Genomic DNA, 24,357 nt, shown 5'->3' on the forward strand with positions numbered 1-24,357 from the left:
ACCTCACACACTTCCACCCAACACATTCTTATCATGTCTAGAACTCACTCTCTGGGCTGCATCTTGTCAGCATATCATGCAAATCACTAAATACTTTTGAAAATGCAATACAAGCAATAGTGAAAAATGCACACTGCTAAACATTGTTAAACACTATTCCTCAGAGGTTTCCAGCTGCATTAACTGATCTTATTGTCCTTTACCACAAATAATTCCAGAGACAGATACATTGTGAAAGGGTGAAAGGTCTTATTGGAATATTTCCTCTTGTGTAGAATCTTCACAGCCAGTGAAGTATGGAATAATGGTGTGGATTGCAGACTGATTCCTGGGATGAAAGGGGAGGTGGATGGGATAATATGCTGTGGCATTTAGTGGACTGAGAGGGCATCTCATTGAAATGGGCAAAGTTCTAAGAGGGACTGTCAGGTTGTTTGGCTCGAGAGTCTGGAACTAGGAGGCAGTGTCTCAGAATAAGGGAATCAGCGATTTAAGATTACGTAGTATTGGTAGTGCTTTATTCGATAAGATAAGATAAGATAAGATTTCTTTATTAGTCACATGTACATCGAAACACACAGTGAAATGCATCTTTTGCGTAGAGTGTTTTGGGGGCAGCCCGCAAGTGTCGCCACGTTTCCGGCGCCAACATAGCATTCCCACAACTTCCTAACCCGTATTTCTTTGGAATGTGGGAGGAAACCAGAGCACCCGGAGGAAACACGCAGATATGGGGAGAACGTACAGACTCCTTACAGATAGCGGCGGGAATCGAACCTGGGTCGCTGGTGCTGTAATAGTGTTACGCTAACTGTTACACTACTGTGCTACACTGTATCTCGGTACATTACGTGTACTGAGATACAGTGAAAAACTTTTGTTTGCATGCCATAGGTAGATCGTGCCATTACATAAGCACAGTGAGATAGTAAAAATCCATTCTCCTTCCAACCCTCATCTTCTATTACCTGAGGAGGGGAGGGTTGGAAGGTGAATGGATTTTCGCTTGAGGTTTTAAAAATTTGAATCTAGGTCATTTAGTCTTAAAGTCCTTCTCATGGTAGCACCAATGGCCAGGAGCCATTTTCTTAGCTTCACCAGAATGAATTCTGGAACATAAATGTGCCATAAAAGGTGAAGGCAAATTATGTCATCGGGAGTATTGGATAAACTGAAGAGGCAGAGGTTTGCCATAAGGCTCCATGTTACCGTAGAGTGCCCAGGCCCGGCTCTGGTTGTGATGCAGCCTGTTGTTTCCAGGTTCTGGTCCAAGCTGTGTCCTGGATGTTTCCCGACTTCAGCTTTGCCTGGCTGGTTGATGAAGCCAAGAAGAACATGCCACTGGAGCTGGACTTCCTGAAAGAAGGCCGCAACACAGAGGAGGTGGCGGAGATGTTCAAACACTTCCGCTTTCTTAAGGTACAAACTTTAGATATTTTGGGGCCAAAACCTCAACATCAAAGCTGGTGGTGTTAATTTGGAAATATCTCCATCATTCGCAAAGGGTTAATGTGTATAATACCCCACTCTGCAGTCTTTGGCCATTGGTTCCTTGTTCTTACAGGGTTGATGCAGAAAAGGACCATTTTGTAAATCTGCAAAAATGTCTTTTGCTACATTCCGTGCCTGCTGTGGAGAAAATGCCACGGGATGGTGATGTTTCATGCTGAGTAAAACCTTTCTTTGACATATTAATTTATATCAAATAGTTCCAATGTATTCCTAGCGGGCTCCTCTCTCCCTGTGGACCACTGAGTGAATCAAGTATCTTTATGGTTAAAATGACTCTGTTTAAACTTGAATCCATGGAAGGGTTGTCCAACGGAACCAGGACTAATTTTTACATGAATGGTTTTCAGGGGTGGTTCTGTCTCTGCTGTCAAGACACAAGAGACTGCAGATGCTGGAATCTGGAGCAACACACAATCTGCTGGAAGAACTCAGTGGGTCGAGCAGCGTCTGTGGGAGGAAAGGAATTATCAACATTTTGGGTCGAAACCCTGCGTCAGGGTTTCCCTGCATCATCTGCATCAGTCCTGATGCAGGGTTTCGATGCAAAACGTCAACATTTCCTTCCCCCCTCCACGGATGCTGCTCGACCCGTTAGGTTCTTCCAGTGGATTGTTTGTTGCCCTGTCTCTGCTGTATCAGTTGTGGTTCAGTGGGTTCAAGTTCCACTCCCAAGGCAGGAGTACTAAACACACAGTCCAGACCCCAGAAAGTTCTGCTTTGCCGTTTTTGTTTGGGTGGGAAGTTAAACCAAGAACCCATTGACTCAGTCATGTGGATGCAAAAGATCCTGCGACACTACTTTGAAGAAGAATTGGGCAGCTACTGCGCCCCCCCCCCCCCCAATCTCCAGGCTGTTATTTATCCCCAGAAAACGTTAGTTGCTCATTATCATATTGTAGCTTGTTGTGCACAGATTAGCTGCGACTTTTCCCCATTACAACCAAGACGACACTTCAATAGAACAAGGCCTGAAAGATACCATATAAATGTTAACATTTCTTTGGTTTAATTCCCAGCAGTCCCTCTGCGCGTCTGATGCAGAGGGCCCTAATGTAGGGTCTTGACCCGAAATGTCAACAATTCCTTTCCTCCCACAGATGCTGCTTGACCTGCTGAGTTCTTCCAGCAGATTGTTTTTTGCCCCAGATGCCAGATTCTGCAGTCTCTTGTGTCTCTGCATGTCTTCCTTTGTTTCTCTCGATTGCTGGCTCCACATTCCCTTTTGATCTTTCTGCCACATGTTACTGGGATCCTTTAGTCTGCTCACTTCTTTCATCTTTTCCAACACAGACTAACATCTCTCAAGCCCACTTCATACTTTTGACCTGAAATAAATTCCACCTTCCTTCATATTACTGCCAGCATTCCATTGAAGATTATTCAAAATTAGATTTGTCATTTGGAAAAAAAAATTACCTTCTGAGCTATACTGTGACCCTGTGGCCACCTGTATTCTGTGAACCTATTTATCACTGTGAGTTACTCTTTACAATCATTTATCAGTCTCTGAATTGGGATGTTAAATAACCCTGGAAACAAACAAAAATCTTTAATGACGGTCTCTTTGTTTCAAGAAATTTGCTTCCTTATCATGGTTTGCCTGAGCAGGTCAGGTTCCTCAGATCTCCTGGGTTGCAGTTTTCCAACTGCAGGTTTAGCCTCTATACTGTTGGGACAGCTCCTCACTATAGGACCATACCACCTCTGTCATTAGACATCTACCATTCATCTACCTGCACCTAAGTCTCCTGGTGAAGGAGATATTTTCAAATGATCAGTTCCAGCTGGTTTACCATCACCAGTTCTGGGTAAGGACCTGTATGATATATGCACTATTAAAGCTAGATGCTGCTATTTCAGAAGTACTAGTGATAATGGTCTCTATTTTGCCCCATGGTTCCAGAAGAGATGCATTAACACAGTCCTGTCTTGTGTCTTCACCCTGAAGGTGCCTAAAATTCACTGGGAGCTGTCAACTAGGCGTGTTCTGACCATGGAGTTTATGGAAGGAGGTCAGGTCAACGACAGAGAGTACATGAGAGAAAATGGCATCAATGTGAATGAGGTGAGGATCGGTTTGCTCACGCTTTTTGAGGAAGGAGTATGGGCAGTTCAAACTGATGGGGTTGGTGGGGATTATTACCTAATGCTTTTTAAATATAGTTATTGATGTCAATTTATATTTATATAGTCATTCACAGGATGAGGCATTGGTGACAAAGGCCAGTGTTTCTTGCCCAACGCAAACTGCCCTTGAACTGAATAGATTGCTGAGCTGTTTCATAGGGCAATCAACCAGTTAGGGTTCATTATAAGTTATAATATATACAACCAAACGTTTTCTTTCCTGAAGAGCATTTGTGAACCTGATGGGTTTATGACAGTCTAAAATTTCATGGTTTTATTATTTATACTAGAAAAATTCCAAGCTTTCTTACTTAATTAACTGAATTTTAATTCCCCAGCTGCCCATGTGTCTGGATCATCAGTCCAGGTCTCAAAGTTACTGCTTCGCCAATATAAACAATATCCAATACCCAAATGGTTGTGATACATAATCCATATTTAATAGTGGACATTCTGTACTTGTTATTCCTTGCTATTATACAGGTGAGCAGAAATAATCAATTATTAATTTTTCAGGCATTCAGTGAGGAAGATTTAGTGATTCAGTGAGGAAGAGGTATGTGCATTGGAAGTATGGAGAGACATTTGGACATTGTGGCTAATGCATGAGGGGTTGGGATCCTGGTGCACAGGTTCTCCACCAGGTGCCTGGTCAGTGTGTGGTTCAGCGCCAGATGCTCTTGGGGTCCTTGTGTGGCAGTTTGTTTCATTTGCATTTTTATAGCGACTTTAACAGAACTAAAGTATCCTCTGGCACTTGGTTAGATTTTCACCACACAAAATTTGACATTGAGCCATGTAAGGAGATATTAGGACCAAAAGCCTGGTCCAGTTTTGGTTAGCGATACGGTATTACAGCGCCAGCGATTAGGGTTCGATTCCCATCGCTGTCTGTAAGGAGTTTGTACGTTCTCACGTGTCTGTGTGGGTTTCCTCTGGATGGTCTGGTTTCCTCCCACATTCCAAAGACGTATGGGTAGGTTAATTTGGGTTTAAAATGGGCAGCGTGGACTCGTTGGGCCAGAAGGGCCTGTTACCACACTGTAAATAAAATTTAAAAAAAAATTAATAAGGCAGGAGAGAGAGGCAGACAGGTTTCACGAAGATGAGAAAATTTGCTAAGGTGCGTTTTAAGCTGAAAATGTTTTTCTTTGGTTAGAGGTGTTCTACAACTTACAGCTATGCAGTTTTCTTTGCATCACCGTGTCATGTGTTTAGTAAAAGCCCAGATTCTCCCAGCGTCAAGGACAAGGTGGAATCCCCCACCTGGTCTTAGCTAAACCCCTGTCAGGATTCAGTCTGTTTGTGTGGCTAATGCAGACCCCAGGACACACCAACAGCATGGACTCTGGCTGCGCATGGCCTGACCTTTCCCAGCAAGCCACGGCAGAGCAGCCAAAGTTCAAAGCACATTGGAGTCAAAGAAGAGATACTAACTTCCCTTGACACCAAGCTGGCACTTGAGCAAGTGTGGCATCAACAGTCCTGATCAGAATGAGAGGGAAGACTCTCTACTGGACAAGAGTACAAAAGAAAGATTGGTGTTGTTGATGGCCTGTCATCTCTGCCCCAGGTTCCAGAAGTTCCTGAGCATAATGCCCTAGACCCATCATCTTCAGCAGCTTCATCGATGATCTTCCTTCCATCATAGAACAAAGAACATAAAACAGTACAGGAACAGGCCCTTCAACCCACAATGTCTGTGACGACTATGATGCCAAATGAAACTAATCCCACCTGCCTGCAAATGACCCCTATCCTCCCTTACCTGCACATTCACGTGCCTGTCTAAATGCCTCTTAAATGCCACTATCATGTCTGCTTCCACCACCTCTCCTGGCAGCGCATTCCAGGCACCTACCACTCTCTGTGCAAAAAATTTGCTCTGCACATCTCCCTTAAACTTTTCCCATTTCATTTTAAAACTAGGTCCTCTAGTATCTGACATTTCCACCCTGGGAAAGAGAGTCTATCTATATCTATGCCTCTCATAATTTTACAAACCTGTTAGGTCTCCCCTCAGCCTCTGACACTCCAGAGAAACCAACCCAAGTTTGTACAGCTTCCCCTTATAGCTAATACTCTCTAATTACAGGCAGCATCCTGGTGAACAACCTCCTCTGCACCCTCTCCAGAGCCTCCATGTAAGGTCAGAAGCAGAGGTTTTCTGATGATCGCACAGTGTTCAATTCCAATCCCAACTGCTCAGATAATGAATCAGTCCATGCCTGGATGTATTATGATCTGTACAAATTTCAGGCATGGGCCATTATGTGACAAATAATATTTGAGCCACAGAATTGCCAGGTAGTGACCATACTCTCCTTTTGGTTAGAAGAGTGCTACTTCAACAACTCAAGAATCTTGACACTATCAGGGATAAAATGTTTCACGTGACTGGCACCCCATCCACCGCCCTACATTCTTTACATCATTGGTGCACTCTGGCTTCAATGGAGTCACAAGTAATTCATCAATCCTTTTCCACTACACCTGCCTCACTCGTCACCTCTACTGCCCAGAAAGACAAAAGCGGCAGGCACATAGGGGCGTCACCACCTGCAGGTTCCCCTCCATGCCGCACATCACCCTGACAGAAATATACCCCTGATTCTTGAGAGTTGCTGGATCAAATCCTGGAACTCCCTCCTGTACTTCACATGGCCAAAAACGGGTCAAGAACGTGGCTCACCAGTATCTTCTCGAGAGGAATTGGGAATAGGCATTAGATGCTGCCCTCGTCAGTCATGTCCATGTCACAGGAACCTTAAAAGTTAGAGTCATAGAGTTATACAGCACAGAAACAGGCCCTCCAGCCCAACTGATCCATACTGACCAAGCTGTCTTCCTGAGCTAGTCCCACTTACCAGCATTTGGTCCACATCCCTCTGAACCATTCCTATCCATGTGCCTGTCCAAACGTCATAATTATGCCTTCCTCTGGCAGTTCATTCCATATACCCACCACCCTCTGTGTGACTCTCTTAGGTCCCCTTTCAGTCTATGTCCTCTCAGCTTAAACCTATACCTTTCAGTTTTAGACTCCCCTACCCTGGGAAAATGACTGTGACAATCCCTCTTGGATCTATCTGCAGGTTTGTCAGATGTTTGTAAAAACCCAAATGGTTTCTGATTGTCCCTACAAGAAAAATAACTGAGATGCTAAATTGGTTTGACCTTCTTGTGACTACAGCCGCATTTGACATCTAAAGCAGCCTAGCAAGCCGCTCAGTTGTACCAAACCATTCAAGAAAAGAGTTTGTCCCCGTCTAGTGAGGGTAACCTAGCCAGGGCAGTAACTGAGCATTAACCAGGGACTGAATTTAGTGTTTGCCCATTCACTGCTACATAGTTCAGTATGAAAGTTTAATTTTTCTACTTAATTCTTATTCTATTCACTCTGCTGAAGGCCAAGACTTATGTTGAGGTAAATTTTATCTGGAAGAGCTGAATCACTGCACAAAAGTCTTCTGAATCCCATTAGAAAAGGAGACACTTCCTTTCTTGTGAATGCAAATCATTAGACTTTGCATGCAATAAATTTTTATCAATTGTAAATTCAAATGTTTGCTGAATGTAAAGTGTGTGTAATTCAGCAGGCAGACTGTGATGCAGTACAAACAGAATTCAATTGAAGAAGAGTTGGGAGCATATTACATTCAAGGAAAGTAGCCTCTTTCAAAGACTTCTTGTAAGGTGTCAGCCGGCTGGCAAGCAGAGTGAGATCCGACTATCCAGGCTGAGTGAGTACTTGAGGAGGTAATTTGACGCAGAAATAAACCCAACAGCACCTTCAAACACGGTGTAAATATTTTATTAACCAAAGAGGTTCAAGTGAGGATTGGAAGCATTTTGCCCAATTTGACACACCCTTTTGATCAAAAAGTAGTGATTTGGAATCTTTGGTTAGGATTTTCCATTTTGGCTAGACTTGATCAATTTAGGTGGGTGTTAGAGCTGCAATGGGAAGATAGTAGGGGATTAATTGGGCCAAAGGGCCTTCATCATTTGAGGTTATCCTTTGCTCCAGATTCCATCATCTACAGTGTCTTGTGTCTCCATTTCTGTATCCTCCAGAGGCTATCTTTGTAAATTTGACTGGATCTGTATTCAGTTTTACATAAATAGGCCTGGAGATTGCTAATGGCCATTTTACTCAGTGCTTTAAGATGCAACTCTTCCTATTCTTAAATAGTAAAGGGTTCCACAAAGTGACAACAGTGTAACCAGACAGGGTGGAGTTGATTGACTAATTCCCTTGTCAATCACACTTGATAACTACACTGTGATTGATTCTATTCACATAATTTTTTTGTCATTATGCTCCAGTGAAATGCATTTTACTGGAGAAATTAGCCTGCTTTTATTGGAAGGAGCTGCTGTAGTTCGTTTCATTCAATCTTTAAGTCAACTTTATTTTAAGAGTAACTGTTGAACAGTAGACTGCTGTGAATCCAATTGTAAAACATGGGTTCTCATCTCTGAACCAGACCATTGTAGAGTGTGCAGACTTATATACATGGCTAAGGATTAGAGTGCCTTGTGGTTATTACATCACTGTGGGAATGCACTGTGTATAAATTGGCTGAAGTGTTTCCTGCATTACAATGTTTAATAGGAAGATCAGGAGCTGTGCAGTTTGTTTGAAGATTGCAACCCAGAGTGTAGTTCGTCTCATATCACAATCCTTAGAGTAATAATCATTATTTGCAAGCAATATTACATATATTAGGCAAATGGGCCACCCCATCTTTAACTCATTGATTGATATAATGTTCTCAAAAGGTAATCTGTTTATTAATGTTGTTAACCCAGCACAGAACCAGGCTCACCGCCTCAGGAAGTAATTGGAACAAGAAACTGTTGAGGCTGAAATCCAAAACGAAACCAGAAGTTGCTGGACACACACACAGCTGGTCAGGCAGCATCAGTGGAGAGGTCAGGGACTCTTCACCAGAACCAAAAAAGTAAGAAAACAAGTGTGCTTTAAGTAAAGAAAGAGAGAGAAAAAGGGGTGGTTACCTGAAGTGGTTAAATTCAATACTAAGTTTTGCAGATCATCTCTGTTCAGTCAGGAAGGGCAGCCCTGAGCTTCCACTCACCAGTAATATTCATTCTCTGTCCCTCTCCCATTCCAACCTCTCTGTCTTCAGTCTCCCATGTTACAGCAATAATATCCAGAGTCAGCTCAAGGAGCAACACCTCATCTTCCCTTTGTGCATGCTGCAGACCTTGGGATATATGACTGAATTTAACAATTTCAGATAATCACCACTTCCTTGGTTTCTCTCCATGGATGTGGCTCTCTGTTTCAATTTGTTTTTTTCTCCGTCCCTAATTTTTCTAAAAATAATTGTAACCTCAACAACTTTGGTTTGCACCCTATCACAGACATTTCCTCTGTTCTCTCCATCTCTCTGTAACTTTACACACTTGTTTTCTCATTTCTCCAGTTCTGATGACAGATCCTTGGCTGAAACGTCGATCCGGTTTCTCTCAAGTTCTCTTTCAGTGAAAACGATTGCTACCTGCACCTGTATGTTGGTTTTCATTGAATTGTGTACAAGTCCCCTTGACCATCAACATTTCCCAATCTGCCACCATGTAAACAATATCCTGCAGTGTACAAAGTGCTGACATCACTGCAGTAAAACCCCGATATCTGGTACGTTTGGAACTTTGGTAGTTCCAGGCCAGCATGTTTTTGGAACTATTGGGTGTTATTTCTGTTAATACTCCGACACACCTTTAATTCATTTTTTTGATGTTACACGTTATTATTAATTTTCCAGTAAACCAGCAGCTCAGTAAGTTTAAAGGGACTGTGGGAACTGGGGCCTTGGGGGGTGGGAAGAGGACGCAGGAACCTGGGTGAGTTGGGAAGAGAGTACAGGAACTGGGGCCCCAGTGAGTGGGAAGAGGACGCAGGAACCAGGACCCTGATGAATGGCTCCCGGTGCGGCCTCCTCTACATAAGTGAGACCCGGCACAGATTGGGTGGCCAGATGTAGGTTGGAGAAACAACACCTCATATTTCACCTTGGTAGTCTCCAACCTGACGGCCTCAACATCGGTTTCTCCAACTTTTGGTCACCCCTCCCCTCTTCCCTCCCTTTTGTTTGTTCTTTTTTGTCTTCCCTCATTGTTGTGGCGCCCTTCCCCCTTCCCTGTCCCCTCCCCCACTCTCATGACCTGTCCATCTATTCCCCACCTCCTTCCCTTTATTCCATGTTCCACTGCCCTCTCCTACCTGATTCGTTCTTCTTCAGCCCTTTGCCTCTTCTACCTATTCCCTATCAGCTTCTTACATCCCCCTCCCTCACCCTCACCCTCCTACCTTTCCCCTCTCACCTGGACTCACCTATCACCTGAACTCACCTGTCCCCTGCCTATATGTACTCCTCCCCCTCCCTCGACCTTCTTATTCCGGCTTCTGCCCTCTTCCTTTCCAGTCCTGATGAAGGGTCTCGACCCAAAACGTCAACTATTTGTTTCCCTCCATGGATGCTGCCTGACCTACTGAGTTCCTCCAGCACTTTTGTGTGTTTTGCTCCAGATTCCAGAATCTGCAGAATCCCTGGTGAGTTGGGAAGGGAGCACAGGAACCAGGACCCTGGTTAGTTGAGAAGAGAGTGCAGGAACTGGGAACCTGGTGAGTTGGGAAAAGAGTGTGGGAACTGGAGTCTCAGTGAGAGGGAAGGGAATGTGGCAAACACCAGCTCGTGAGCCATGTGCTGAACCATTGGAATTTCTGAATCATTGGACAGCGGGTTATCGTAGCTTTACTGTGCATTGCACTTTATCAATTGGGAATGACTTCCAATGCTATACATTACCTGGTCATTATCACCACTGCTTTATGGAGCTTGATGTGTGGAAATCCCTGTGCTTGGATTCCTGCATTTAAAATATATCTCATTGGCTGCAAAGCACCACTGAAAGGGAAATACAAAATATAAACAAGATTGAGGGGTTTATTTAAGCAATTACTCCCGAGAAGGCAGACAGGATGCTAAGTGATTGACAATACAACCATGGAACTTCCAACAGTGCAGCACCCCTTCACCCAGTCTTCGAAGAGAGTCTTAAGCCCATAAGAGGGAAGTGCAGCTGGCACTTCTGTACAGTAAAGCTTTTCTTTAAATGAAAAGACTATTTTTTTGCTCTGCTAAAGGTTTCACTTCAAAACTCCTTCAGAATGAGTGACTGTGTTTCTGAATGTAAGATCATGTAAAGTGACTTACCTATCAAATAGAGTCTATTGACACTGCTTTATATGGAGTTTTAAGGATTATCATTGAACCTTGACAATAGTTTATTAATCTGCAGAGATTTGTCTCATTGTTTGAGTGTCCTAGCATTTCGTCATTGCATGGTTTATTTTCAAAGTGACATCTGCTGAAGTGTTGGCTTCACTTGCTTGTGTGCACGTCAGTAATATGAATATGAGCATGCAATGGTTTTACTGCTCATTTTATTTATCCATTCACGGGATCTGGATGTTACTGGCCAACCTGACATTTACTGCATGTTCGCCAATCATTGAGGTCAAGTTGACTTTATTGTCACATGCACAAGTACATGTATGCATGGGTGAAGTGCAATGAAAAACTTGCAGCAGCATCACAGGCACAGAGCATCACATAAACAGCATTCACAAGAAAAACAGAAATTAAACATACATTATACACAATTTTTACAAGAAAGAACACAATAGAATAAAAAGAAACTAAGTCCATTTTAGTGTAAAGTGATCGAAGTGGTTATAGTGTTGCTAAACTGTAGGGATTAGGGTTGTGCCAGTTGGTTCAAGAACCAAATGGTTGAAGGGAAATAGCTGTTCTTGAACCTGGTTGTGTGGGACTTCAGGCTCCTGTACCTCCTGCCTGACAGTAGCAGCGAGAAGAGAGCATGGCCCGGATGGTGGGGATCCTTGATGACAGATGTTGCCTTCTTGAGGCAGCGCCTCTTGTAGATACTACCGATGGTGGGGAGGGATGTGCCCATGATGTATTGGGCAGAGTCCACTACTCTCTGCAGCTTCTTATGTTCCTGTGCATTTGAATGGCCGTACCAGATGCACTCAACGTCAGCAAGGCCAAGGAACTGATTGTGGACTTCAAAGGGGGCATTTGGGAGAACATACACCAGTCCTCATTGAGGGGTCAACGGTGGAAAGGGTAAGCAGCTTCAAGTTCCTAGGCATCAACATTTCAGAGGATCTATCTTGGGCCCAACACATTGAAGCAATCATGAAGAAGATTGTATACATAGATGTATTCTCTAGATGTATGGTGGAGAGCATTCTGACAAGTTGCATCACAGCCTGGTATGGAGCCTCCAATACACAGGATCGCAAGAGGCTACAGACAGTTATAGACTCAGCCAGCTCCATTGTGGACACAACCCACCCCACCATCAAGGACACCTTCAAGAGGCGGTGCCTCAAGAAGGCAACATCTGTCAGCAAGGATCCCCACCTGCCGGGCCATGCCCTCTTCTTGCTGCTACTGTCAGGCAGGAGGTACAGAAGCCTGAAGTGCAAATGAGGAATAACGAGGTAGTGTTCATGGGTTCATGGACTGTTCAGAAATCTGATGGCAGAGGGGAAGAAGCTGTTCCTGAAACGTTGAGTGTGGGTCTTCAGGCTCCTGTACCTCCTCCCCGATGGTAGTAAAGTGAAGAGGGCATGTCCTGGATGCTGAGGGTCCTTAATGATAGATGCCGCCTTCTTGAGGCACCGCCTCTGGGAGGAAGTACAGGAGCCTGAAGAACCAAACTCAAAGAGCTTCTTACCCTCTGCCATCAGATTTCTGAACGGTTCATGAACACTAGCTCGTTATTCCTTTCATTCGCATTATTTATTTTTGTGACTTATAGATTTTTATGTCTGTCACTAAACAACAAATTTGAATTGAATTGATTTGTTATTGTCTTTTGTACTGAGGTACAGTGAAAAACTTGTCTTGCATACCGTTCATACAGATCAATTCATTACACAGTGCATTGAGGTAGTAAAGGGTAAAGCAATACAAAATGTAGAATAGAGTGTCACAGCTGCAGAGAAGGTGCAGTGCAGGTAGACAATAAGGTGCAAGGTCATAACGAAGTAGATTGTGAAGTCAAGAGTCCATTTTATCATACTAGGGAACCGTTCAATAGTTTTATAACAGCAGGATAGAAGCTGTCCTTGAGTCTGGTGGTATGTGCTTTCAGGCTTTTGTATCTTCTGCCTGATGGGAGAGGGGAGAAGAGAGAATGTCTGGGGTGGGAGGGGTCTCTGATTATGCTGGCTTCTTTACCAAGACAGCGAGAAGTGTAGACAGAGTCCATGGAGGGGAGGCTGGTTTCCGTGATGTGCTGAGTTGTGTCCACAACTCTCTGCAGTTTCTTGATGTCCCAGGCAGAGCAGTTGCTGTACCAACTTGTGATGCATCCAGATAGGATGCTTTCTATGGTGCATTGATAAAAGTTGGTGAGTGTTAAGGGGGACATGCCAAATTTCTTTAGCCTCCTGAGGAAGTAGAGGCGCTGGTGAGCTTTCTTGGCTGTGGCGTCTCATTGGTTGGACCAGGACAGGCTATTGGTGATGTTTTCTCCTATGAACTTGAAGCTCTCAACCCTCTTGACCTCAGCACTGTTGATGTAGATAGGTGTATGTACACCCCCCCCTTTTCCTGAAGCCAATGACCAACTCTTTTGTTTTGCTGCCATTGGGGGAAAGGTTGTTGTCATGACACCATGTCACTAAGCTCTCTATCTCCTTCCTGTACTCTGACTCATCGTTATTTGAGATACAGCCCTCTATGGTGGTATCATCTGCAAACTTGTAGATGGTATTAGAACAGAATCTGGCCACACAGTCATGAGTGTATAGGGGGTAGAGTAGGGGGCTGAGGACGCAGCCTTATGGGGCACCAGTGCTGAGAATAATTGTGCCAGAGGTGTTGCTGCCTATCCTTACTGATTGTGGTCTGTTGGTCAGGAAGTCAAGGATCCAGTTACAGAGGGAGGGGCCGAGTCCAAGGTCTCGGGAGTTTGGTGATGAGTTTGCTTGGAATTATAATGTTGAAGGCGGAGCTGTAGTCAGTAAACAATAGTCTAATGTCGGTGTCTTTACTGTTTAGATGCTCCAGAGATGAGTCTAGGGCCAGGGAGATGGCGTCCACTGTAGACCTGTTTTGGCAGTAGGTGCATTGCAGTGGGTCGAGGTTGTCTGGTAGGCTGGAGCTAATGCATGGCATGACCAGCCTCTCAAAGCACTTCATAATGGTGGATGTCAAAGCCACCGGGCGGTAGTCATTAAGGCATGTTACCTTGTTTTTCTTAGGTACCGGGATGATAGTGGTCTTCTTAAAGCAGGTGGGAACTTAAGATTGAAGCAGGGAGAGGTTAAAAATGTCTGCAAATACCCCTGCCAGCTATCTGCACAGGATCTGAGGACACGGCCAGGAACACCATCCGGCCTAGATGCTTTCCGTGGATTCACTCTCCGGAAGACTGAACTTGCATCCTCAATGGTGACCATGTGTTCAGGTTCATTGGAGGCTATGTCCATGATAATAAATCTGCTTCAGATGCAACCAGTCAGAATACTTTCAGCAGTACATCTGTAGAAGTTAGTAGGACGGGTGGATAAGGTGGTGCAAGGGAAAATTGGACAGGGATATTGTACCAGAAATGTGTAAAGCCCTGGTTAGGTCACAGCTGGCACACACTGTACAGTTCTAGTCACCTAACTATAAGAAGGCTGGGACATCATCAGGGCGTGTGCAGAGGGCTGAAAATTACAGTTATGAGGTAACTCTGTCTGGGTTGAGGTTGTTCTCTCTGCAACAAAGGAGATTGACAGGACAATTCCCTTAACAGCAAGGTCAATCATAAGAAGGCATAGATTTAAACTAATTGGCTGAAGGATTAGCAGAGAGTTGAGAAGAAAGTTACTTGACTCCGTGAGTGGTGGGAATCGTACAACACACTGCCCGAAAGGCCATCGGAAGCAGAAACCTTGAACACATTTAAAATGTTGGACCATGTGAGGAGCCTACAATGCGACGGACTGAGAGAAGGAAACCATTTTTTTCTGTCATGTACATGATGGGTGGAATGGTTTCCTTCTCTGCTGTAAATTTCCATGATTCTGGTGCTAATTGCCCCTTCGTTGAGTTGCTTGCCTGTCCATTCCTGATGGCAGTAAAGAGTCAATCACATTTGTATCATCTGTACGCCACTGCAGGTAAGGAATGCTGATGTTCTTCCTCAGAGGACATTCATGAACCCAATAGGTTTTAACCAGAAATGGTGCAGTATGGTGGTCCTCCTTGACACCTACTAATTCTGTTCAGCCCTGAACTCTCCAGGTGGGGTAAATCTAGCCAAGTCTAACAGAGCTTCCCAACTCGGAATTCCTTTAAAAGTTGATTGAAGCTAAGTAATGCTACTTATAATGAAAATACTGCAAATGATATACGATGTTACTAATAGCTACAAAAGACTTATATGGTATAAAACCTATGTTGTGAACATGCTATTCTTTCTGTGTGGACATATTGTGAACTCAACCAGGAGAACCATGTGGTGTGAAAAACACTATGATGCTGGAGGAACTCAGCAGGCCAGGCAGCATCCGTGGAGAAAAGCAGGCTGTCAGCGTTTTGGGTCAGGACCTTTCCTGACCCGAAATGTTGACTGCCTGCTTTTCTCCACGGATGCTACCTGGCCTGCTGAGTTCCTCCGGCATCATAGTGTTTTTCATTTAGATTACAAAATCTGCAGTCCTTTGTTTCTCCTGAATCATGTGGCGTGCTTGCTTGTAACAGTGACACTCACCTAAATAGTTAGTCTGTAGCAGTAGCTTGAAGACTCAACATTACAGATAGGTTTAGTACTCTGCCTTGTTATAATACCTACAGTATATACTGAAGCCATTATAAATGGTTACCAATACTATAACTAACATTCTATTCCAAATTTATTTAATCACTTGAATTTAAATTCCTTCGTTGCCTTGACAGGATTTGAATTTATGAGTTCCAATCAACATTCAGGCCTCAAGATAATAGGACAGTAGCTTAACTGTTGTTCTGCTGTACCGTCTGTTCAATACTCAATTGGTAAGAGTTCCAGGACAATGAACAAGAGGCAATGGCATGCATCTAGGATTGTAACCTTTCCTTACTTAAGAATCTCAGCACTTTCTTCAGACTGCTGGGCCAGTGTATAAACAGTTAACTGAAAGATCGGAAATATATGGGAAGACTGACAGATCCCAAGAAAGGGAAAGACAAGTTAATGTTTCGGGTGGACACCCATCACCACAGCTCTGCTGTGCATTTCGTGCATTTCTTTTCTGTCTCACATTTCCTGTGTTTTTAATTTCATCTCAACTAGAATATTGAATCGGGCTTAACAGGGTGGATGCTTTTGCAAGTTGTAATTCAATGCAACTATCAGCAGGTACTTTTTGGAGTTGGGAGCATGGAGACTGCAATTCTGCATAAATGTCTTCTGGAAAGTAAGTAAAATATCCCGCCTGGAAGCAGGAGTTTAAAAAATCCTTCATGTGATGTGGATACGGCTGGCAAGATCATGATGTGTTGCCCATCCCTAATTGCCTTTGGCTTGCTGGACCATTTTAATGGGCAGTCAATGGTCAGCTACATTGCTGCAGGTTTGGTCACATATAATGGCAGATTTCCTTTCAGGAAAGACATAACTGAATAAGATAGGTTTGACCTCTGGTGTGGTAAACAAAGAAAAATAATCAAAATATGTTTATTCTACAGCCCCAGGGCATCCTAAAGAACTTTAAAGCTAGTTCAATGTATCACCACTCTAATGCAGGACATGCAGCAGCCAGTTTATACACATATGGGATAGGATTTATATACATTTGAAAAGGCAGGAGCTGATCAGGGATATGCAGCATGGCTTTGTGTGGGGGAAAGCTGCCTCATTAATTTGACTGAGTTTTTTGAGAAGATAAATGAAGATAGATGAAGGCAGAGTGGTAACTGTTGTCTACATGAACTTTAGTTGGACATTTGCCAAGGCTGGTCTAGAAGGTTAAGGCACATGGGATCCAAGGCAAGCTGGATAATTGTGTCCAATATTGGCTCGGTGATTGGAGGCAGAGGGTAGTGGTGGAAGGATGCTTTTCTGATTGGAAATCTGTGACCAGTGGTGTACTGCAGGGATGGGTGCTGGGACCCTTGTGGTTTGTATGGATGTGCATGCAGGAAGTATGTTTATTAAGTTTGCAGATGACACAAAAGTTGGTGGTGTTGAGGATAGTGAGGAAGCTTGTCTAAGGCTACAGACGACTAGTGAGGATCGGTGCTTCCTATTCAACATCAGCTCTGGATCAACAACCTTTCCCTCACCTCTGAATCCCAGGCAAAGGCAACTCATATTTAGAGCAGACATTTTATCCTTGATCAGTGTGTGTCAATTGCCATGGTTTCAACCCACTTGCCTCTGGACATGTTGCCTTCTGACAACTGCAGAAACTGTCCAGAGAACTTATGTGATTTTGTAGGTTAGTTCATGATTGAATTCAGGCACTGCCGGATTCAGTGGGGGAAGAGATAGACAGGGGTGGGTTGAGACAAGGGCATATCCGCTCTCAGGAGGTGCGCCAGTTGGCAACAGTTTTGACCAAGGGTAAGTGCCTCCAATTTTAATATTTTTTTCACCAGTTTCCCAGTAAATCTGACAGGTCAAAGAAATGAGGAATCCAGAAGTCGAGGGGATTTATGGGTCACGTGCATCAGGAGTGTCGCACCACAACCCTGCTCTGAACCAAGTAGCTAACCTGCTTTTACCTCCACCATTGCAACTTCCCTCGATCTCCTACCACCTCCAATCACGACGTTACCCCCTCACCCCACACCACCGTCTCCCTCCCTTGACCAGCTTCAATTCACACCTGACCACAAGAGCCGCTCCATCCCTGTCTGTAGTACCTTGCTGCATTCTTCCCCTCTCCTCACCGTAGCCCACTGCTGTAGGCTTTTTCACCCGTCTGGCAGACTGGCAGTCAGGAGCAATTCCTGCTCCAAAAATTCCTGCAGTGAAAATAAACAGGATATCCCATCTGGAATCCCTCCTCCCTTCCTAGTTCATTGTGAATGTGTGGTCTGTGAGCAGAAGGTGCAGCCTATCAAATGGATTCCTATGTCTGAAATGAAAACTGGAAGCTAACCTGATAATTTACCATTGCCAATTCGTGGTACTTCTGAAAGGTTGTTCCAACGTGGTGTATGGAGCAGTCTTCATTCCATTATATTCTGTACATAAATGCCTTGGTTCATAGTGGTGATTTCAAATCTCATCCAAAGCCAATAATTACAATCTCGGTCTAGACAGTCTTGACTGTCTAGGAGCATTATATATCCCAACGGCCCCACCAACCTATTGCACTGGATCAAGTTGGCCATAATCTGACCACTACTTGACAAAGGCCATGGCGGTCTCACTGTGTTCTGGCCAAGAAGCCTCCTTCGACCAATCCCAGCCAATGCAGGTTAAAGGGTCACTCACCTCTATGAGTGTTTATGGGATTGTGCAGTGCACAGGAATGGATGCTGTTCTTCCTGCCATCCTGATGCTGCACTTCAAGGTAATTCAATCTCTGAAAGTGCTCAGGGTCATTACCAGGACACTAGATAAGATAGATAGAAAAATCAGTCTTTTCCTTCTATCATGTCTGGTGGTTAAAGTTTCTGTCCCAAAACCCTTCAGCTATTTTTGTTGTCTTTATAGTAGACCCAGTGAGTTGTACACTGTTTTCTCTGTATCTTATTTTATATTGGCCAAGAGTATTGCCTGGCCTTATGCTAAATCCTTGCCTTCCGTGATTTATGAGTTCCATTTAGTGGGAATCTCCATCCCATCTTTCTTTCCTGCCCCTTATGAATAAGAAATGGAACACAGATTGCATTCTACTGATGTACTTAGTCCTCCGTGCTCCTATGGGATAGAACATAGTGTGTTAGAATAGCTATCGTTCCCCACCCACTGTCTCCCAACATGAGGATGAAAAGATTAGATTAACCTTTGACTAAAATGAAGATTGGTTTTGTAATGCATTCAATGCTGAAACACTGATCTTTTTCATATAACTTAAAGGCCATTCAATAATTACAGTCTCTACGTGGACTGGTTTAAACTGCTGCCTAAATAAGGCAGCCGTAAAGAATAACTTGCAGACAGCACAAATCAGGGCTCTATTGACATCTGCTGTCAGCGTATGGGACACTTGACAGCACCATTCTATACTCTGCAAGATCCTTCAATGATGTATTGCTTTGGAATGGGTAATTCTGCAGTCTAGAGGCACAGGCTGAAGGAGAGATGCAGATTATTTACCAATACTTCTGGGATACTGCTGTGTGCAAATTGACTGCTGCATTTCCTGCAGTACTGACGTGCTCTCTAAATAATGAAATGTCCATGATGTGCATTGGGGCGTCCTAGGGTTGTGAAAGGGACTGTAGAAACGCAGGTTCTTTCATTTTGCATTCACTTGCATGACTCAAATTGAACAACCTGGAGTGGATGCAGTGGTGCTGGGACGACTTGTAGTTGGACTGCATGGAATAGGTTTAGGTGAAAGGATCGTCAGTGGTGATTGGTGTCTCTCATTTAGGCAGTGGTGGGACATAGAAGCAACCTATGGGAAGGATGCTGGCAGTGAGGGGCTCCTTCAGGAATGCTTGAAACATTTCCCACTGTGGGTGGCACAGTGGCATAGCCAGCAGAGCCACTGCCCCACAATGCCAGAGACCCAGGTTCATTCCTGACCTCCGGTGCTGCCTGTGTGGAATTTGCATGTTCTCCCTCTGACTGTAGGAAAGATGCCATTAAGCTGGAAAGAGTGCAGAGGAGATTTACAAGGATATTGCCGTGACTCGAGGGACTGAGTAATGGAGAGAGGTTGAGCAGGTTGGGACTTTATGCATTGGAGCCGAGGAGAATGAGGGTGATCTTATAGGGTGAATGCGCATAGTCTTTTTCCCAGGATTGGGGAATCAAGAACTAGAGCGTAGTGGTTTAAGGTGAGAGGGGAGGGATTTAATAGGAACCTAAGGAGCAACTCTTTGTTATGTGGAATGAGCTGCCAGAACATAGATCATAGAACAGTACAACACCGAACAGGCCCTTTGGCTCACAATGTTGTGCCGACATAGCTATTCCCTCCTACCTGCAGAATGCCCATATCCCTCTATTTTCCTCTCATTCATGTGCCCATCCAAGCCCCTCTTAAAAGCCCCCAAAGAATTTGCCTCCACCGCCCTGTGAGGCAACGCATTCCAGGCATCCACCACTCTCTCAGTAAAAAACGTACCCCTCACATCTGTTCTGATCCTACCCCCTCTCACCTTAAATGCATGCCCTCTGGTATTGGATCGCTCATGGGAAAAAGATATTGCTTGTCCACCCTATCTAAGCCCCTCGTAATTTTATACACTTCCAACAGATCACCCCTCAGCCTCCGCCGCTCCAGAGAAAAGAGCCCAAGTTTGTCCAGCCTCTCCTGAGAGCACATTCCCTCTAATCCAGGCAGCATCCTAGTAAATCTCCTCTTCACTCTCTCTAAAGCCTCGACATCCTTCCTATAGTGAGGTGAGCAGAATTGCACGCAATACTCTAAATGAGGCTTAACCAGAGTTCTATAGAGATGCATCATAACTTCTTGACTCCTGTACCCAATACCTCGATTAATGAAAGCAAGCGTTCCATAAACCTTCTTAAACACCCTGTCTACCTGTGTAGCCACTTTCAATGAGCCATAGACTTGCACCTGTTTGCTCTTCAACACTGTTAAGGGTCTTGCCCTTAAGAATGTATTACCTCTTGACATTAGTCCTACCAAGGTGCAACACCTCACATTTATCCGGGTTAAACTCCATCTGCCATTTCTCTGCCCACATCTGCAACTGATCTATATCACGCTGTATCCGTCGCCAGTCTTCTACACTACTCACAACTCCGCCAATCTTGGTATCGTCTGCAAACTTACTAACCCACCATCAACATACTCATCCAGGTCATCACAAACAGCAGAGGTCCCAGTACAGATCCCTGCGGAGCACCACTACTCACATGTCTCCAGCCCGAGTAAGTCCCTTCAACCACCACCCTCTGTCTTCTGTGGCAAGCCAGTTCTGGATCCACACAGCCAATTCTCCACTGACCCCATGCATCTGAACTTTCTTGATTAACCTATTATGTGGGACCTTGTCAAATGTCTTACTGAAGTCCATATAGATGACATCCACAACTCTACCTTAATCAATCTCTCTCATCACCCTGTCAAAAATCTCAACCAGGTAAGGAAGACATGATTTGCCCCGCACAAAGCCATACTGGCTTTCCCTAATCAAGCCATTGGATTCCAGATGCTCATATATCCTATCTCTAGGAATTTCTCCAGCAATTTCCCTACAACTGACATGAGACTCACTGGCCTATAGTTCCCTGGATTTTCCCTTGTTCCTTTCTTAAATAGAGGAACAACATTAGCCATTTCCAGTTCTCCGGGACCTCACCCGTGGTCGAAGAGGACACAAAGATACCGGTCAAGGCCCCAGCAATTTCCTCTCTCACCTCCCTCAGTAACCTGCGGTATATCTCATCGGGCCCTGGGGACTTATCCACCTTAATACTGTTTAGTAAACCTAACACTACCTCCTCCTTGACCTCAAAATGCCCTAACATGTTTACGCTCTCAGTTCCAATTTGTGCATCCTACATGTCCCATTCCTGGGTAAGTACTAAAGAGAAATACTCATTCAGAACCTTACCCACATCCTCTGCATCCAAACATAGATTCCCTTCTTTATCCTTAAGTGGTCCTACCCTGTCCCTCGTTATCCTCTTATTCCTTATATAGATATAGAATGCCTTAATCCTACTTGCTATGAACTTTTCATGGCCCCTCCTGGCTTTCCTAATTCCTTTCTTGAGTTCATTTTCTTGAGAGGATGTGGTTGAGGCAGGTACATTAACAACACTTAAAAGGCACTTGGACAGGTACATGGATAGGAAAGATTTAGAGGGATATGGGCCAACACAAGCCGATGGGAATCTTGGTCGGCGTGGGCCAGTTGGGCTGAAGGGCCTGTTTCCATGCTATATGACTCTGTGACTGCTTGGGTTTCTCTGAGTGTACTGGTTTCCTCCCACATCCCAAAGACATGGGGGTTGGTAAGTTAATTGGCCACTGTAAGTTGCCCCTAGTGTGCAGGTAGAATCTTGGGGAGTTGGTGAGAATGTGGGAAAAATAAAAAATGGGATTAATGTGGGACTAACGTACATGGGTGGTTGATGGTTGGCATGGACTTGATGGGTCAGAAGGCCTGTTTCTGTGCTGTATCCCTCTGTGACATAAAAGAAGGCCATCTAGCCCATTGAGGCTATGCTGCTCGCAGAGAAATTACATTAGTCCTATTCCCCCACTCATTTCCTTGTAACCTCTTCTCACACGCATGTCCTTCACCCTCAACCCCACCTACCATTATCCTACCCTCCCTCTCCACTAGGAGCATTTGCAGTACTCAATGTAAATTGATTATTTTACCATCATCAATTGACAGTACTTCCGAAAGGTTGTTTCACCATGGTTTATGGAGCAGTCTCCCTTCCATTACATTCTGTACAGAAGTGCCTTGGATCGCAGAAGTGATTTCAAATCTCATCCAAATCCAGTAATTACTCTCTCGGTCGGACAAACAGGTCTGCATAATCTATGAACCTACCAGCATGTCTTTGGGATGTGGGAGGAAACTGGAGCACCCAGGGGAACCCTTGCAGTCACAAAGAGAACATGCAAGCTCCATGCAGACAGCGCCAAAGATCAGGATCAAATCTGGGTCGCTGGAGCACTACCTGCTGCACCACTGTGCCACCCCAAACAAGACATGACGAGACATCTTTATTAGTCACATGTACATCGAAACACACAGTGAAATGCATCTTTTGCGTAGAGTGTTCTGGGGGCAGCCCGCAAGTGTCGCCACGCTTCCGGCGCCAACATAGCATGCCCACAACTTCCTAACCCGTACGTCTGTGGAATGTGGGAGGAAACCGGGACACCCGGAGGAAACCCACGCAGTCACACGGGGAGAACGTACAAACTCCTTACAGATGGTGGCCAGTATTGAGCTGAAATAGCAAGCTGCTATGTGTTGTGCTGCTGCTGTGTAGCTCGTGCCTGGGGCTCGCCGTGTGAATAAGCGGACAGTGTCACTGCTACTGGTGAAACTTTCACAGCTTGATTGTTTTTCTTTCTATGCTAAACAACAAAAGCAGGATACTACAAACAGAGCAAAGCAATCCCACAAACAACGCCTCAGATTGAAGCTCTGTGGTTGTGTCACGTCCATTCATGAATGATGGTGGATGTTTATATAAACAGCTTGCAAGAACATCCCCATCCTCAGCAATGGTGGGGCCCAGTTTGTGAGTGCTGAAGACAAGGCAGAAGCATTAGTAACCTTGTTCAGCCAGAGGTTCTGAGTGAATAATCCATTTGGCTCCTTCCTGAGCTCTCACTATCACAGCCAATTTGATTCATTACATGTGACATGAAGAAATGGCTGAAAGCATCTGAAATGCAATGGGATCAGACAGCCTTCCAGCTGTAGTGCTGAAGACCAGGGCTCCAGAACTTGCTATACCTCTAGCCAAGCTGTTCCAGTACGGTTACAATGCTGGCGTCTGCCTGACAATGTGGAAAATTGCACAGGCATTGCAGACTCTTGCCTCTGAAGGTTGTGGATGCAATAATAAGCACAAACAGAGAATGCTGGAAATACTCAGTAAGTCAGGCAGCATCTGTGGAGAGAGAAACAGAGTTAACATCTCAAACTGATGATTTTACATCATATTATATTTCATTGACCTGAACTCTGTAGGACTGAGATGAGGGGAAATTTCTTCATGCAGAAGGTGGTGAATCTTTGGAACATTCTATCCTGGAGGCTGTGCGGAATCAATCATTGAACTCATTCAAAGCAGAGGTTGATCAGTTCCTGGATGTTAAGTCAACAGATACGGGGACAGAGCAGGAAAATGGCATTGGGTTAGATCAGTCATGACCTTGGTGAAAGGTAAAACATTCTCGAAGGGCCAAATGGCCTAGTCCTGCTGCTATTTCTTCTGATTTTATGTTTTTATTACTGTGAAAAGGAAGGCAAATCCAATCTGGCTAATTGCCACCCGGTCAGTCTACTGTCAAACGTCAGCATATAGAACAGTACGGTATGGGCCCTTCAGCCCATGATGTTGTGCTGACCTACATAAACACCTGCTCCCTGATCAATCTAACCCAAACCTCCTACACAGCCCATAATCCTCCATTTTTCTTGCTTCCATAAGAGTCTTTTGAATGTCCCTATTGTATCAGCCTCTGCAGTGTGTTCCAGGCATCCACCACTCTTTGTGTAAAAAAACCTACCTCTGACATCTCCCCTAAACTTTCTTCCTCTGACTTTAAGCTGATGTCCTCTGGTATTAGCCATTGCAGCCCTGGGGAAAAGGTGCTGGCTGTCTACTCTATCTATGCCCCTCATAATCTCATACACTTATGATTGAAAGTATCACCAGAAGTGCTATCAAGGTGCTCTGATCCACCAATAACTTGCTCTCTGTTGCCCAGTTTAAATTTCCCCAGGACCACTCAGTTATGGACCTTGTCACTGCCTGGATCAGAGA

The 24,357-nt window shown here is 44.5% G+C and overlaps 1 protein-coding gene across 2 annotated transcripts in view; it reads left to right on the forward strand.

The window, feature by feature from the left end:
* Positions 1 to 24,357, forward strand: part of adck1 (aarF domain containing kinase 1) — a 567,777-nt gene that overhangs the window by 325,568 nt on the left and 217,852 nt on the right. For both annotated transcript variants that reach the window (XM_052017675.1, XM_052017684.1), the window contains exons 6-7: positions 1,261 to 1,419; positions 3,461 to 3,577. In XM_052017675.1, the coding sequence (XP_051873635.1) occupies positions 1,261 to 1,419; positions 3,461 to 3,577 (276 nt within the window). The remainder of the gene's footprint in view (positions 1 to 1,260; positions 1,420 to 3,460; positions 3,578 to 24,357) is intronic.

This window comes from Pristis pectinata, chromosome 1 (assembly GCF_009764475.1).
Source record: "Pristis pectinata isolate sPriPec2 chromosome 1, sPriPec2.1.pri, whole genome shotgun sequence".
In the NCBI taxonomy this organism is placed as follows: domain Eukaryota; kingdom Metazoa; phylum Chordata; class Chondrichthyes; order Rhinopristiformes; family Pristidae; genus Pristis; species Pristis pectinata.